This window comes from Patella vulgata, chromosome 1 (assembly GCF_932274485.2).
Source record: "Patella vulgata chromosome 1, xgPatVulg1.2, whole genome shotgun sequence".
Taxonomy (NCBI): Eukaryota; Metazoa; Mollusca; class Gastropoda; family Patellidae; genus Patella; species Patella vulgata.
In genome coordinates, this window is record NC_065879.2 from 25,533,777 (window position 1) to 25,549,009 (window position 15,233).

The 15,233-nt window shown below is 35.0% G+C and overlaps 1 protein-coding gene across 1 annotated transcript in view; it reads right to left on the reverse strand.

The window, feature by feature from the left end:
- Positions 1–2,386: 2,386 nt before the first annotated feature.
- The window catches only part of LOC126808830 (sideroflexin-2), a 71,468-nt gene continuing 58,621 nt past the window's right edge, over positions 2,387–15,233 (reverse strand). The window contains exon 11 of the mRNA XM_050533820.2: positions 2,387–2,814. Within this exon, the coding sequence (XP_050389777.1) occupies positions 2,703–2,814 (112 nt within the window). The 3' untranslated portion in view covers positions 2,387–2,702. The remainder of the gene's footprint in view (positions 2,815–15,233) is intronic.

Consider the following 15,233-nt stretch of genomic DNA (forward strand, 5'->3'; position numbering starts at 1 on the left):
CCATTCAATAAGAAATTTTCTTATATATACCGATTGCTGTGATTTTGGTGAAATTAATAATTACTACACAATATGACCAGTGTGCACTGCTGTCAGATGTTAATAATCCAGGGTAGGTTTAAAAAGCCAACATGCCCTCCAGGTCAGTTACATTAAATCACTAACCTTAACCTTGGAATTTCATTAGTTCACAGGGGTTGGGTGGTCGAGTGGTCTAACGAATGTGCCTTAGATCATAACTTTAAATTCTGTTGGCTGGTGATCATCACTTTTTTCCAATTTATAATTGCAATAAACACAATCAAAAGGCTATATTAAAATCCTATTAAAGGGTCAATACCACTCTTGTTGTAACTGAATAATATGTCCCAATCTTTATTCTGGTCAACAAATTGTACTATTTTACAATATTCCAATTAATTGATGATACAAATTTTATCTATCACACCTAATTTAAAAAATTGGAAAAATTCAACTAAATGATTTGAAAAGCCTGACGTAAAGCTTTTCAAATGCGGCTTGGATTTAAAAATATTTTTGAACCCTCTGGACAAGTAAAATAGGATTTAATGGATTATTTACACAACAGGTAGGACATATCTGTCAAGCCAGCAAGAGTGTTATTGTCCCTTTAATCCAATTAATTTTATTAATATATTCTAATAACTTTTTAGTTTTTCAGTATGTATAATAAATGTACAAGATATGAAATTAACAAGATACCTTATCTTTATTATAAAAACATTAGTGTTATCTTAAAAATATAATCTCAAGAAATAAACTCTCTCATAATTGATTGCACCAGTATATAATATTTACATAAACAAGTAAAATTAGATATAACTACAATTTAATTCAAAAGTCCAAATAATCATAACTAATAGAAAAAATATCCAGCTCTAGGTTTAATTAAATTCAAAATTCAACACATAATACAACATGTATAGTATGAACCTGTGAATAATTAACCTATTACTCTAGTGAATTTGTCAATTTTAAATCCATTAATTTAACAATTTTCTCCAGTAAAACATTAAAGTTCTATTATAAATTCATATATTAATCATTTCCTTCAGATGCCAGAGTTATGGCCTATGATCACTTTGTGAAATATCTTGTGGACACTATAAATGCTAAAGTTAATATCTGATTGACTTTAAATTGATCAACTATTTTCGATAATTACTGCAATCTGATTATAGTTCAAAATTTTGTTTTATTTGTCTGTCTGTACTACACAAGGATCTGGAAGAGTTGTTATATAACCTGCGTTCTGGATAGCGTAAGGGATAAGCCAATGAAACCATCTGTCATGGCGACTTCTTGGCGTATGATGCACGGAACTGTGGGTAAACCACTAGAAATGCCAATGCTGATTGATTAATCAATCATAGGGTCAAAAGCCACTCGTATGACCCCTGACATGACCTTACTCGCAGTACGATATTCTTTACAAGTCTTTGTTAAACTCCTTGTAAGGACCCCATAGAATATTTGTAAATTAAAAAATGTATAGCTATGGCTTTACAAATTTGTCTAAAATTTTCCATACCATCTAATTTGAACACTGACCGTCCAATTGTTGAAAGAGCCAATGCCTCTGCAATATAAACTATATTCAGTACATTTACCGCATATTCTGAATGGTTAGCGTGCGCGCGCTGTATCGTAAAGTCTGTCATTGAGTCGACTGGCGTGGTTTCGAATTCCCGGTTGTACGTGACAAGGAGTAGGGTCGCCTGTCCAACCTCATGGGTTTTCTCCGGGTCCTCCGGTTTCCTCCCACTGCTAAAGACCCCTACGCGTAAGCGAATTATTGAAATAAAATTAAAACCATGTTAGTCCCGAAATGACCTAGTTTGTGTCGAGTGGACGTTAAACCCCATTTCTCTCTCTCTCTCTCTCTTACCGCATATTAAAATAATTATTAATGTAGAAAATGTTATTACATTGATAAATCAACTTCTTTTTATGTTTGTAACTGTCAGATTGGATAGTTATATCTAATAGTGGACAGAGACTTCAATTCTAACCCTGATATAAATAAATGTTAACATACAGTGGTTACTTTTTAAATATGATTTCAAGGACATACCAACATGAAACTTCAAACCAAAAGCATCATATTATCCGCAAATGATACTAGGTTCATAGTAAAATATAAAGTAGTTTTCCAAACTTCCAGCTTGGTCTAATGGAAACTCAACCCTTTAATATTCCTATCTTCTCTTTGACTTCTGAACAGTATACAGGATCAATTAAGATGCACAGATGCATTGTTAAAAATTTAGAAGACTACGGGGCTAAGGAAAATATGTCCTGAAGCGACCAATTTTATAATGTTTTTTTTTTAAAATACAAATGTAACACCATCCTTTGATGCTGGCATACCATTATTTCAAATAAAGGCACTGGCAACCTGACAGTCATACATTATTTAATACTAGATGAATATTCAACTTGCGCATAGGTACAGGATATTGTCTGTATTTTAAGTTGTTTAATGGTCTTCAGCGAGGCATTGTGTAATATATTGAAATAACAGTATCACTTAATGTCTCACTGTCCACTATAATACCACACAGAAATCATTTTTTTTCTTCTTTATTGTTTATGGGGGAAGGGACCAGTCACAAAATTGGGACCTAAAAAAAAATAACCCATCATTATAAGATAATACTTTTACATGTTCCTGACATATTTTACAATCCTTTGTTAAAATAAAGTTGGTCCGGTAAATCAGCACCATACCGAATCTTTAGATCTTCAAATTTCTCTTTATCTAATATTTTTAATTTCTCTGTTCTTATAGAACTGAAATATATAAACATAAAAGATACAAAATACAGGCAATCTGCAATCAAAGAATTTCAATAGAATTCTGGCTTAGAACAATTCCAGCCAATTTTAAGAACTGTACTGAACAACAATTCATTCACATAATTAGCAAGGACAAAAATTGTTTTACCAGTAAATTCGAGGGGGAAAGTACATAATACAGTGCTAGGACTATCTAGAAAAAAGTGCTAAATTTTGGATGTTTGGGTTTGGTCCGGTTCACTGATTTTAATTGCTTGGTATGCTGATCTAAACAACATGTCCGTCTTGAGTAGTATTGCCCTAATATAAATTACATAAGCGTTGACAACTATTAACCTGCCAGTGGGAGTATCAAATAACTTAACATTTTAATTTCTAAAATAAAAATCTCATTTCATATAAAGTCTTTGAAATCAGTTGTTTAGTCTTCCAAAAACCAAGTTTTATCATGCTGAGCTATTTTTGTACGCCCATATTTTCAAGTGGACGTGTATTGAGTCGACCCTGTCAGTCCACAATTTATTTGTGGACACGCGGTTCCTTTTGATATTGGCATTTTATCCAATATTAAAAGCTGTTCTAACATATCACCATTCCACCCTTATGATGGTTGAGTTCGAATTTCATGAAAATCGGATTGAAACTGCCCGCTCCTCGTTCGCAAATAGTATAAAAGTATATAATACCAAGGTTGTGGACACTGTAGAAGTCACAATTTTTTTATCCTATTTTGATCAAACTTAAAATATATGTCTATATTCCACGGATTTTTGTTTCTTTCCATATTCGCACATATCGGTCTGTAACCTCCTAGATTATGGACCCCGGGTGTACCAAAAATTACAGTTTATACCCGATTTTAAAAACCGTTTAAATATACACCGTTACACCCTGGGTTTGAATTTTGTGATAATCGGATCGAAGGCTGTGGTCCCTCTAACAATTTGTATCCGGTTTTGAAAAAAACTTAATATTATATGTTTATGTATCAAAGATCTCGGTTTGATGTTCGCGTATATCGGGCCTAACTTCTTGCCTTGTGGCCCCTATTGTACGAGAAATTGTAAGAATAATACTACGAGTTCTTGATGTTGAAATTTACACGGAAATATTTATTTATGGCTAGGGATATGATATCATATCTTTCTTATCTAAATTATATCCTGGTTATATATATTATATATATCCTGGATATAATATATATAACCAGGATATAATTTAGATAAGAAGCAGGATCTAATTTAGATAAGACTGATATGATATCATATCCCTAGCCATAAATAAATATTTCCGTGTAAATTTCCACATCAAGAACTCTGTGGTGACAGAAATGAAATGAAATGAAATGGAGTTTTAACGTCCTACTGTTCTGCTCCTAACCTGGGCTAATGAAGCCGGGCATACGCCATACAGTGTGCTATAAGGGAAATTTTGCCCGGACAGCGGCACTACGGCCTACTCTTATATCGAATTCCAACTGCCAAGGGATCTTTTACGTGCACGCCAATGTGTACACGGGACCTCTGTTTTTCGTCCCATCCGAACGACTAGACAGCTTTCCTTGTCAGCCCCTCCGTCCTGCATCACTGACAAGGGAGAACCACGCCGGAAAATCTGGATGCACTTTCTCTGTGGTGACAGAGAATATAAGTAATATTGTTATAATACATTATTAAAGGTGTACTGTTTTGTTGACATTGACAATAAATTCGCGTTAACAAAATAGTTTATAAAGTCTAGTATTGATGGCGATATTAGCGACCTTTGATTTTGGCTTGCTGTCGTACTGTTGTCTTTTCGCCTCAGAAGTTGATGTAGTCTCTACTTTCAAGGTCACTTTTCGACTTTCGTGTTTTGAAGGGGCGAAAAGTAGAAATTATAAATGGTAGTTATAGGCTTCCATAAGATTGTAAGACAAAATAAACATTTTACCATCGGTTCACGAATGCCTTTAAGTGCCATTTATAACAAGGGACTAGAAGGACGGGGCTAGATATATTCCACAAGTAACTCAAACGGTTACGTCATATTCCTATCTGGAGAGCATGCGCAATAAATACTAAATCAGTTTATGTACATTCATATTACATTATTATTTGTGTTGCGAACCATTTGTGTCAATTTCTAGGTCCTAAATATTAGCGAGTTAGCTCTTTTAAATAACAAATACATGTAGATTGTTTTGGGGTGACCTTTTCCCTGTATGTAAATAATCAGTAAATGTTCATATTTTTGCACCAAAATAGATAATTTTGGATCAAATTTTCTTTTACTGATTATTGATAAGTTCGTAAATAGTAGTGTACGATGATCAATAGGCCATTAATATTTCGATATTGGCCCCTTTCTATAGAAATCAATATATAATTGGCAAGAGTTATACAATCGTAATGTGCTCAACAACCCTTGTTTTACTTGTGAATATTTATCTCCCCAAGAAAAAGTTCCAAAATCATTTAATTGGTTAACATCAAATTGGTCAATATCAAAGTATATGAGTAAAATAATGTAAGATATTTTATACCCTGGCTTAGACAAGCTGCTGTAGATATTACATCAAATTAATAAGCTTATTATTACATTATGTAATATTTGAATCAATTTTTTTAAATTTTATTAAATTGTTATTAAATTTGTTTAATTCTGTGTTTAATTTGATTAGTTTTTCTTATTCTCTTATTCAAATTTCATAGAATCTGATTCCAAACCCATCTAGCTTTAGTGTTACATTCTAAATATAGAGCAGTGTAATATGACACTTATACAATACACCATCTGAATAGATAATAATTGGGCTACTATTTATTGTCTTTGAGAGGTTGATGACAGGATTCTCTTCAACAAATCTTTGAGGTCACATTCCCAAACTTGAAGAAATCCGGCTGATTTCTAGTTGGTCTTAAGACTGAATACAGGGAAACCCACAACCTACTGTTATAACTCAATTAAATTCAGGATGTGACCTAATACAGTACAGTTACATTTAGCCGTTGCTCCCATCCGTCCTGGCCCCAAGTTCACAAAGCTTTCTCAGACTTAAGTTAAGAATTTACTCAAAATTGTTCACCTTATTTTAACTAAAATATAGCCCTTTATGAAACTTTTGTTGTTTTAATGTATCAAGTACATCAATAAGAAACTATGTGCTATGTTTTATGTTTTTGGATGAAAGTTATTTCTCATAAACAGTGATTGAAAGTTGAGTAAATTCTTAACTTGAGTCTGAGAATGCTTTGTGAACTCGGGGCCTGGTCTACAATGTTATGTGAACAACTCTCAGACTACATTTATCATCTGACTGTTTTGAAATTGATATATACTATTCAAAAAAAGTAGGGGATATTTGATTTTTAAGTGTTATTAAAGTCACCTAATGAAACTGACGAAGAAACAAATGACAAAATGAAATGAAGTTCACATTCATCGATTTATTCCAAATGATCGTTAGACTAAGTAAGGCACAGACTGACCATTATAAGGGTAAAATGATACCCGGGGTCAAACAGCAAAGTTACCACAGCATCACAACCAAGTCAGTAACGGGTAAATCCTCCTCTGTTTGCCAAACAAGCATTGATCCGACGTGGCATACTCCTAATGAGACGTCTAAGGTCATTTTGGTCCAGATTGTCCCATTCCTGTTGCAACGCAGCAGCAAGTTCTTGGACATTGGCAGGACGTTGTTGACGTTGACGTAACCTCTGTCCAAGCATGTCCCAGACATGCTCGATGGGGGAGAGGATTGGGACTCAGTGCTGGCCAAGGTAATGTGGTGATGTTCTGTTGTTGGAGGTAATCTGTAACGATCCTGGCCCTGTGACATCTTGCGTTGTCATCCTGGTAGATGAAACGGCAGCCATGACGTCGTGCGAACGGCACAACATGGACTGCCAAGATGTTGTCCCGGTAGTACTGGCCTGTAACACGCCCTGCAACAGTGATGCCTCCCCACACCATAACAGAACCACCCCCAAATCGATCATGTCTGATGACGTTAACGTCTTGGAAGCGCTCGTTTCGACGACGCCACACCCTCCTACGTCTGTCCAAAAAATCAACAGTGAACCTTGACTCATCTGAAAACATCACATTGCTCCAGCGTCGATTATCCCAGTGTTGACGATCCCTACACCAACGACGTCTTGCCTGAATGTGATGATCTCTCAAACAAGGGATCACCCGAGGACGTCGGGCGCGAAGGTGACCCCTATGCAGTCGATTCCGAATCGTCTGGCCACTCACTCTCACACCAGTGTCTGTTTGAAGACGAGCGCTGATCTGATTTGCTGTGATGACACGATTTCTCAAGGCCAAGGTACGGATAAATCGATCCTGGGCTTGAGTTGTCGCCCTTGGTCGACCTGAGCGTGGTCTGTCCTGTACAGATTGTGTATCACGGTATCTGGACCATAGCCTGCTTATGACAGACTGAGAAACATTCATCGTCCGCGCCACAACCGCCTGTGTTGTGCCGATCTGTAGCATGCCAAGGGCACGTAACCTTTCATTTTGGGTAAGCCGACGCATATCAAAATTTGTTTTCTGGTCACTAAAACAATTAAACTGATGTTTCCACCCTGGAATTCAATGCCACAATGACTGTAACATTCAAAGTCAGAGTCGTGCAAATCTTGGGTTGGACCCCCATGATGATCCCAAGCATCACCTGCATTCCATGCGGTAGCTATTGGTGCGTTTGGGCGTCACATGTAACTGGAAATGTTTCTTCTGTTAGGTTCTATAGTGACTTTTTTCGTAGTCATTTGCATATTTTAGTATTATGCCCCCAAAATCAAATATCCCCTACTTTTTTTGAATAGTATATGTCATTTATATTTAGCCTCTTGAGCGTCCACAAGGTAATTATCGGAAATCGCTGAAAATCAATAGGTTTCTTCATCTCATGACCATAAACAATGTGCATAGTTTTTTTTTAAGTCAATTGGATATTAAACAAACAGATGGGGGTGAGACCATATGACTACATTTCAATGTGAGCGTATAAAAATGTACCAATAATCAGATGATATTGTTACCTCGGACATGAATGAAAATCAATAATTTAGCTAAGTCTCTAACTCATTATCATCCAAAGTCTTCAACATTGAAAGCACAAATTATTTGTCAGTTTAACATTGATGTTGTGATCTTACCAGGGAAAGATGGTCCTTTGATATCCAATATTTAAGACAATATAAACACTTTACCATTGGTACACGAATCGTGTACCATAATGCGTTTCAGCGGCATTTGTAACGAAGAACGAGGTTAGACATATCCCACAAGTCATGTCAAACGGTGACGTCATATTCTTTGTCAGTTTAACATTGATGTTGTGATCTTACCAGGGAAAGATGGTCTTCTGATATCCAATATTTAAGACAATATAAACACTTTACCATTGGTACACGAATCGTGTACCATAATGCGTTTCAGCGGCATTTGTAACGAAGAACGAGGTTAGACATATCCCACAAGTCATGTCAAACGGTGACGTCATATTCTTATCTGGAGAGCATGCACAATAAATACTACCGGTATAGACTGGAATAACCAGACGCTAGAGATTGCCATTCGACTGAGACTTTTGGCTATTTCGCCGAAAATAACTGATTAGAAATTACAATAAAAACAGAAACGATTGAATCTAAATCAGTTTATATACATTCATATTACATTATTATATGTGTTACGACCATTTGTGTCAATTTCTAGGTCCCAAATATTAGCGATTTAGCTCCTTTAAAAAGTAATAGACAGAAACTTTGCGTTTAAATTTCAGAACTATTGCAGAATAGCTTTAAGAGCACAGGCACGATTTTTTCAAATTGATCAAAGGTCATTACTCCTACAGTAAAATTAACAGAAATTGTTGAAAATTAATAGGATTTTATCTGTTTTTAAATTTCTATCAGAGAATAACTTTACCGTGTAGACCATGATTAATTTTTATATGCCCACATATTCATTTGGACGTATAATTTGTTTTAGGACAGTCTACTGGTCACAATTATTATCTGATTTTGACAAGACTTGAAATATAGGTCTATCTCCCAAAGATTTCGGTTCCATTCGAAATTTGCATGTATCGGACTGTAGCTTCATGGATTATGGCCTCTGATTGTAAAAAAAATCATGTTTCTATGTTCTGGGCACTGTAGCGGTGACAATTTTCATCCGATTTTGATGAACCTCGGAATGCATGTGTATAATCCAAAGATCTTGGATACTTTCGATATTTGCACATATCAGATCGTACCTTCCTGAATTATGGCCCATGATTTTACTTAAAATCGCCTTTTTTTTTCTCTGTGGGTGTATCTTGCCTGGCAACCACTGGTTATAGAAATATTTATATATTTGTGATTCTTATTAGTGTAAGACTTTGTTGACGTTATTTGATCATTAATGGACTTCAGATTAATATTAATATTGTAGATGGTTTTATAGAAATATTTACATCAGATATAAACATATACATGTATTTTAAGTTTCACTGAAATAGGAAATGAAATGGGGTTTAAAGTCCTACTGTTCTGCTCCTAAACTGGGCTAATAAAGACGGGCACTGAAATTGGATAATACATGTGACCTCTACAGGGTCTACAACCTATTTGTGTACGGGGAGCGGCCATTTTGTCATGAAATTGAAACCCAGCTGTCATTATGGTGTAATTGTGTAATGTAAAAGGGTTTTTTTCAAATCAAATAAAAATTGTGACCTCTAGAGGAACAACAAGTGAAAAACACAATTTTCCATACAATCAGGGGCCATAATCCAGGAAATTACTGTCCGATATGCACAAATATCAACATGAATCGAGATCTCTGGGATATATACATACATTTTAAGTTTCATCAATATCAGATTCAAAATGCAGTGACCTGCAGAGGGTCCAGGATCTTTGGGATATAAAGTATATTTTAAGTTTCATCAAAATCAGATCAAAATTGTGACCTCTAGAGGGTCCACAACCTTAGTATTATATAGTTTTACACTATTTGCATACATAGAGCGGCCATTTTGTCTGGCAGTTTCGGTCCTATTTTCAATTCGAACTTAACCGTCATTATGTTGTAACAGTGATATATTCGAACAGTTTTTTTTAAAATCAGATAAAAATTGTGACCTCTAGAGATTAACCCCAAGCCAAAAAATTTGATTTTTTGTACCATATGGGGCCATAACCCAGGCAGTTACGGTCTAATATGCATGAATATCGAAAGGAAACAAGATCTTTGGGTTATAAACATACATTTTAAGTGTTCACAAGCTAAAAACATGATTTTTTGTACAATCCGGGGCCATAATCCATAAAGTGGTCCAATAAATGCCACTATCGAAACTAAGCAAGATCTTTGGGAGATAAACCTATATGTCAAGTTTCGTCAAAATGAGATAACAAGCCAACAGTGAGGCTGATGTCCCCCGCCGAAATCAAAAAAAAACAACAGATGACAGATAATAATTAATTACACATTTGTCTTTTTCAAAAGTATCGAGTAATCAAACTGATTATCTATGCTTAGTCTGAACATAAAATGTACACTTTCAAACTACCTGGTAGTGAGTGATACTATACACTAAGTTTTATCACTCTCCATCAGTTAGAATCAAAGTTATCTTGTCCCAAAGCATCGACCAAAGAAATTGCTTAGCTCTGCTTAGCTTTTAACGGGAATATTCATCATTGAACACCGTCAAGACATTCGCCTTAAGAACATCTATACCTCAATTAAAAGCAGAATTGTTATGTTCCAAAGTCTTGACCAATCAAATTACTTATTGCTACTTAGCCTAAGCAGAAAATTCTCATTATCGAACTTAGTCAAGATATTGATAAAATAAATCTATACTCAAAGTTTCATCGCTCTCACTCAATTAGAACCAAAGTTATCATGTTCCAAATTCTCAATCAATCAAATTGCTCATCTCTGCTTGGCCTTAGTGGAAAATGCGCATGAACGAACTATGTCATGGCATTCACGGAATAGACACCTACACCAATTTGGATGTTGGAACATTCTACCTCAATTAGAAGGAGAGTTATTGTGTTCCAAAGTCTCGACCAATCAGATTGAAGTCTCTATTTTGTGAAGCAGAAAATGCTCAGCATCGAACCTGGTACAGGTATTCATGTAATAAAACTATACACGAAGTTTCACCACTATCACTCAATTAGAATAAAATTTTTCAAGCTCCAAAGTCTTGACCAATCAAATTGCTTATCGCTTTGTTTACCCTGAGAAGAAAATTCTCTCATAATCAAACTTAGTCAAGGTATCGATGTGATGAAAACTATACACCAAGTTTCGTCACTCTCACTTAATTAGAACCAAAGTTATTGTTTCCCAAAGCATCAACCAATCAAATTGCTTATCTCTCCTTACCCTAAGCAGAAAATTCTCATCTTTGAACTCCATCAAGGCATTCACCCAATCAACGCCTACACCAAGTTTTGAACATTCTAGCTCAATTCGAAGGAGAGTTGTTGTGTTCTGAAGTCTCGACCAATCAAATTGCTTATCGCTCTGCTTACCCTGATCAGAAAGTTATCATGTCCCAAAGCATCAACCAATCAAATTCAATATCTCTGTTTACCCTGAGCAGAAAATGCCCATCTTCGAACTCCATCAAGGCATTGACCTAATAAACACCAAGTTTGAACATTCTAGCTCAATTAGAAGGAAAGTTATTATGTCCCAAAAATTGTGACGGGCAGGCAGACAGTCAGACAGACAGACGGACGAACCCATTTTAATAGTACCCTGCTTTCTTAGAAAGGCGGGGAACAAAAATTGTGACCTGTAGACTATCCACAAACAAATTGTGAACGGACGGACGGGGGCGATGACAATTTATGTCCACATACAAATGCAATCTGTTTCACAGAGTATTACGAAAGTCTTCTAATAACTCTGTAAAAGATGACTGCTTTCAACATATGACGTCACATACAGCAGCGTCAATCACTGGCTCAATGGGGCGTGCACTGTTTACATATATAAGACGTTACTGGTCCGGGCAGAATGGTGTCCTTTACTCATTTTACATACCCATTTAGAAATTAGACTAAATAGGAAATATTGTTTACCTACATATACTTCAAACACCTTTATTTATTGCTCTAATGCTTAAAAAAAATTGTTCTAGAATTTAATTTGCAGAAGGAAAAAAGATAATATTGGGGGCTCATTAAGCAAAACCAATGTCATCTCTATCAGTCGTTGTAGGGTCGAATGAATATTCACTGCTGATCAGTGTGATAAAAATGTGAGCGTATAAAAACCATCTACCATATTAATATTACATATTTGGGAATTTTTAAAGTTTATTCTGGCGTTTTGTTGTGTATTCAAGTATAAAAGTCCACTTATGATCAAAAATACAATTTTATGAATAATAATTGTGATGAAGTTCACACTTTTAAAGTGTATTCCGGTATTTTGGTATATTGTGGTCAATAGTCTTCCATTAGCTAGAGCCTATAGAGGTTATGAAATAGACTTTGTGAACCTGTTGTAATTGTATAATAGTAATTATGAAGTATAGCACTTGTGTTGCTATAGCTGAAGTGTTGTCCTTAGCAATGAACTAAAGGCCTGGTCAAAGGTTTAATTCATTCATTAATAGAATGACTCAATACTGAATTATACTGCAGATATCTTACATAAAAGGAAAACTTCACACATAAAGTATTGATGTCCCACCCTTCAAAATAAACATAATTTAGAGTCACAGCTACATAATATTAGTCAGAGATGTGAATAAGAATGTTGTTGGTACACTCCTATTTAGTTAAATAGCATTAGCCTACTGTGCACAATGCATGGCCATCCTATAAGTTGAATAATTATCCCCCACCAAGAAATCAAGGAACATTTTTATAATGAGCTTGGGCGTAAACAAATTCACAAGTTATGACTCTTGGTTACAATTTCCAAACTTGCTTGAAAATTGCATTTTAAAGGACATTTTTGAAACAAAAACGTTACAATTTTAAATTAAAAGTGACAATTTGGCATAAAGTACAGTATATTATCAAATATAGATTTAAATTATTATTCTACGAGTTTAAATAATGGTGGATTTAGGTAAATCGTGCTACCGGTGTATAAATAAGTATGATTGCTTTGATTGGATATTACAATACAAGCCAGTTTTTCAAAGTTCAAACAAGCCACAAATGAGGCTGATGTCCTCTGCCGATATCCCCAAAATATAGATGACACATACTAATTAATCACCCATTTATCTTTTAGAAAAGTATCAAACAATCAAACTGATTATCAAATCTTAGTCTAAGCAGAAAATGTTCATGATCAAACTCAGTTATCACTCTCAATTACATGTAGTTAGAATCAAAGTCGATCTTGTCCCATAGCATCAACCAATGAAATTGCTTAGCTCTGCTTAGCTTTAGTGGAAAATGTTAATCATTTAACTTAGTCAAGACATTCACCTAATGAACATCTACACCATGTTTAAACATTCTACCGCATTTAAAATCAGAGTTGTTATGTTCCGAAGTCTTGACCATTCAAATTGCTTATCACTATTTAGCCTAAGCGGAAAATATTCATCATCAAACTTAGTCAAGGTGTTGTTGGTATAATGAATTGACAGAATGAGTTTCATCACTCTCATCCAATTAGAACCAAAGTTATTGTGTTCCAAAGTCATAACCAATCAAATTAATAGAAAATGTCCATGATTGAACCCCTACACCAAGTTTGAACATTCTACCGGTACCTCTATTAGAAGGAGAGTTATTGTGTTCCAATGTCTCGACCAATCAGATTGAAGTATCTACTTAACTTAACAGAAAATGCTCATCATCGAACTAAGGCAAGGTATTGATGTAATGAAACTATACACAAAGTCGAAGTTTCACCACTCTCAATCAAAGCTCCGAAGTCTCAACCAATCAAATTACTTATCGATCTGCTTGCTCATTATCGACCTTAGGTATTATTATAATTAAACTATACACCAAGTTTTATCACTCTTAACTTAATTAGAACCAAAGTTATCGTGTCCCACAGCATCAACCAATCAAATTGCTTACCTCTGCTTACCCTAAGCAGAAAATGCTCATCTTCAAACTCCATCAAGGCATTCACCTTATAAACACCTACACCAAGTTTAAACATTCTACCTCATATGATGAAGGAGAGTTATTGTTTACCAAAAAGTGTCTTCGAAAGACAGGTGACAATTAGTAAAAACTGTTATGCATTCAGTAATGAAACAGGAACGTCTCAATGAACTATTATTGACTCTTGTGTGACCTGGTGGACATGATCAGCCATGACAAAATCGCTGATTGGTAATCAAACTTGACTAAGTGCGGACACTTGATAAAAATATGAGGACATAGTCATGTCTTTGCTAATTTATGTATATTCACCCCAACAATATATGGAAGATTTTTGTTCCATGTAAATGATGTGATTATTATCACTTTCATAAGTTGTCACAGATTCACAGTACTTTATAAGTTCTTGCAAAATTCTTAATAAATAACATGAATTCCCATGTACTCAATTTTAATCATGTTATAATATAAGTGTTTTCTGATCATCAGAATTCTGCAAAATCTTCCCTCAAAGTCCAGGAAATGGTATTTCAGAGATTCTAGATGCCCTCCAGATTCTCCTAGAAAGCTTGCACCTGCGGGGCTCGACCTGTGGCTGCATCACTCGTATTAGGGGCTTGTGCATCAGTCTGTCTCATTTTTGCTAAGCACCCCTCCGAACAAAATCAATATGTACGCCACCGATAATTCATTGAGTTTGTATGTCAGACTTTTGAGACTCAATTACTCTCCATCTAATTCAACTATAATATTCAAACTTAGCCTAGGTGTTTATTAGGTGAATGCTTTAAATGAGTTCGAAGATGAGCATTTTCTGCTTAAGCTAACCAGAGATAAGCATTTTGATTGGTTGATGCTTTGGGACAAAAACTCTGATTCTAATTATGTGAGAATGATGAAACTCGGTGTATAGTTTCATTATATCATTACCTTGACTAAGCTTATAATGACCATTTTCTGTTCAGTTTAAGCAATTTGGTTGGTTGGTACTTTATGAGTTTGATAACTTTAATACAGTGAGAGTGGTGTGACTTATTGTATAGTTTGAAATTGTTTGAATCTATCATAGACTATGGAGAAAGTGAAGCAACATATGACAAATCAATTTTGATAGTTATTTAGAAATGTGACTATGCTTTTTCACAGACCCCCATTCACAAGAAACCAAGCCAAAAAATATACCCAGTCAAATTGTGACGATGAGCCAAAGGGGTTTTATTGTTGTGAGATGTTGTACATAATTATTTAATTGTCTATATTTACTACTTATATCAGTGTTCATATTTTCTTGATTACAGCAATTTATTTCCTCTT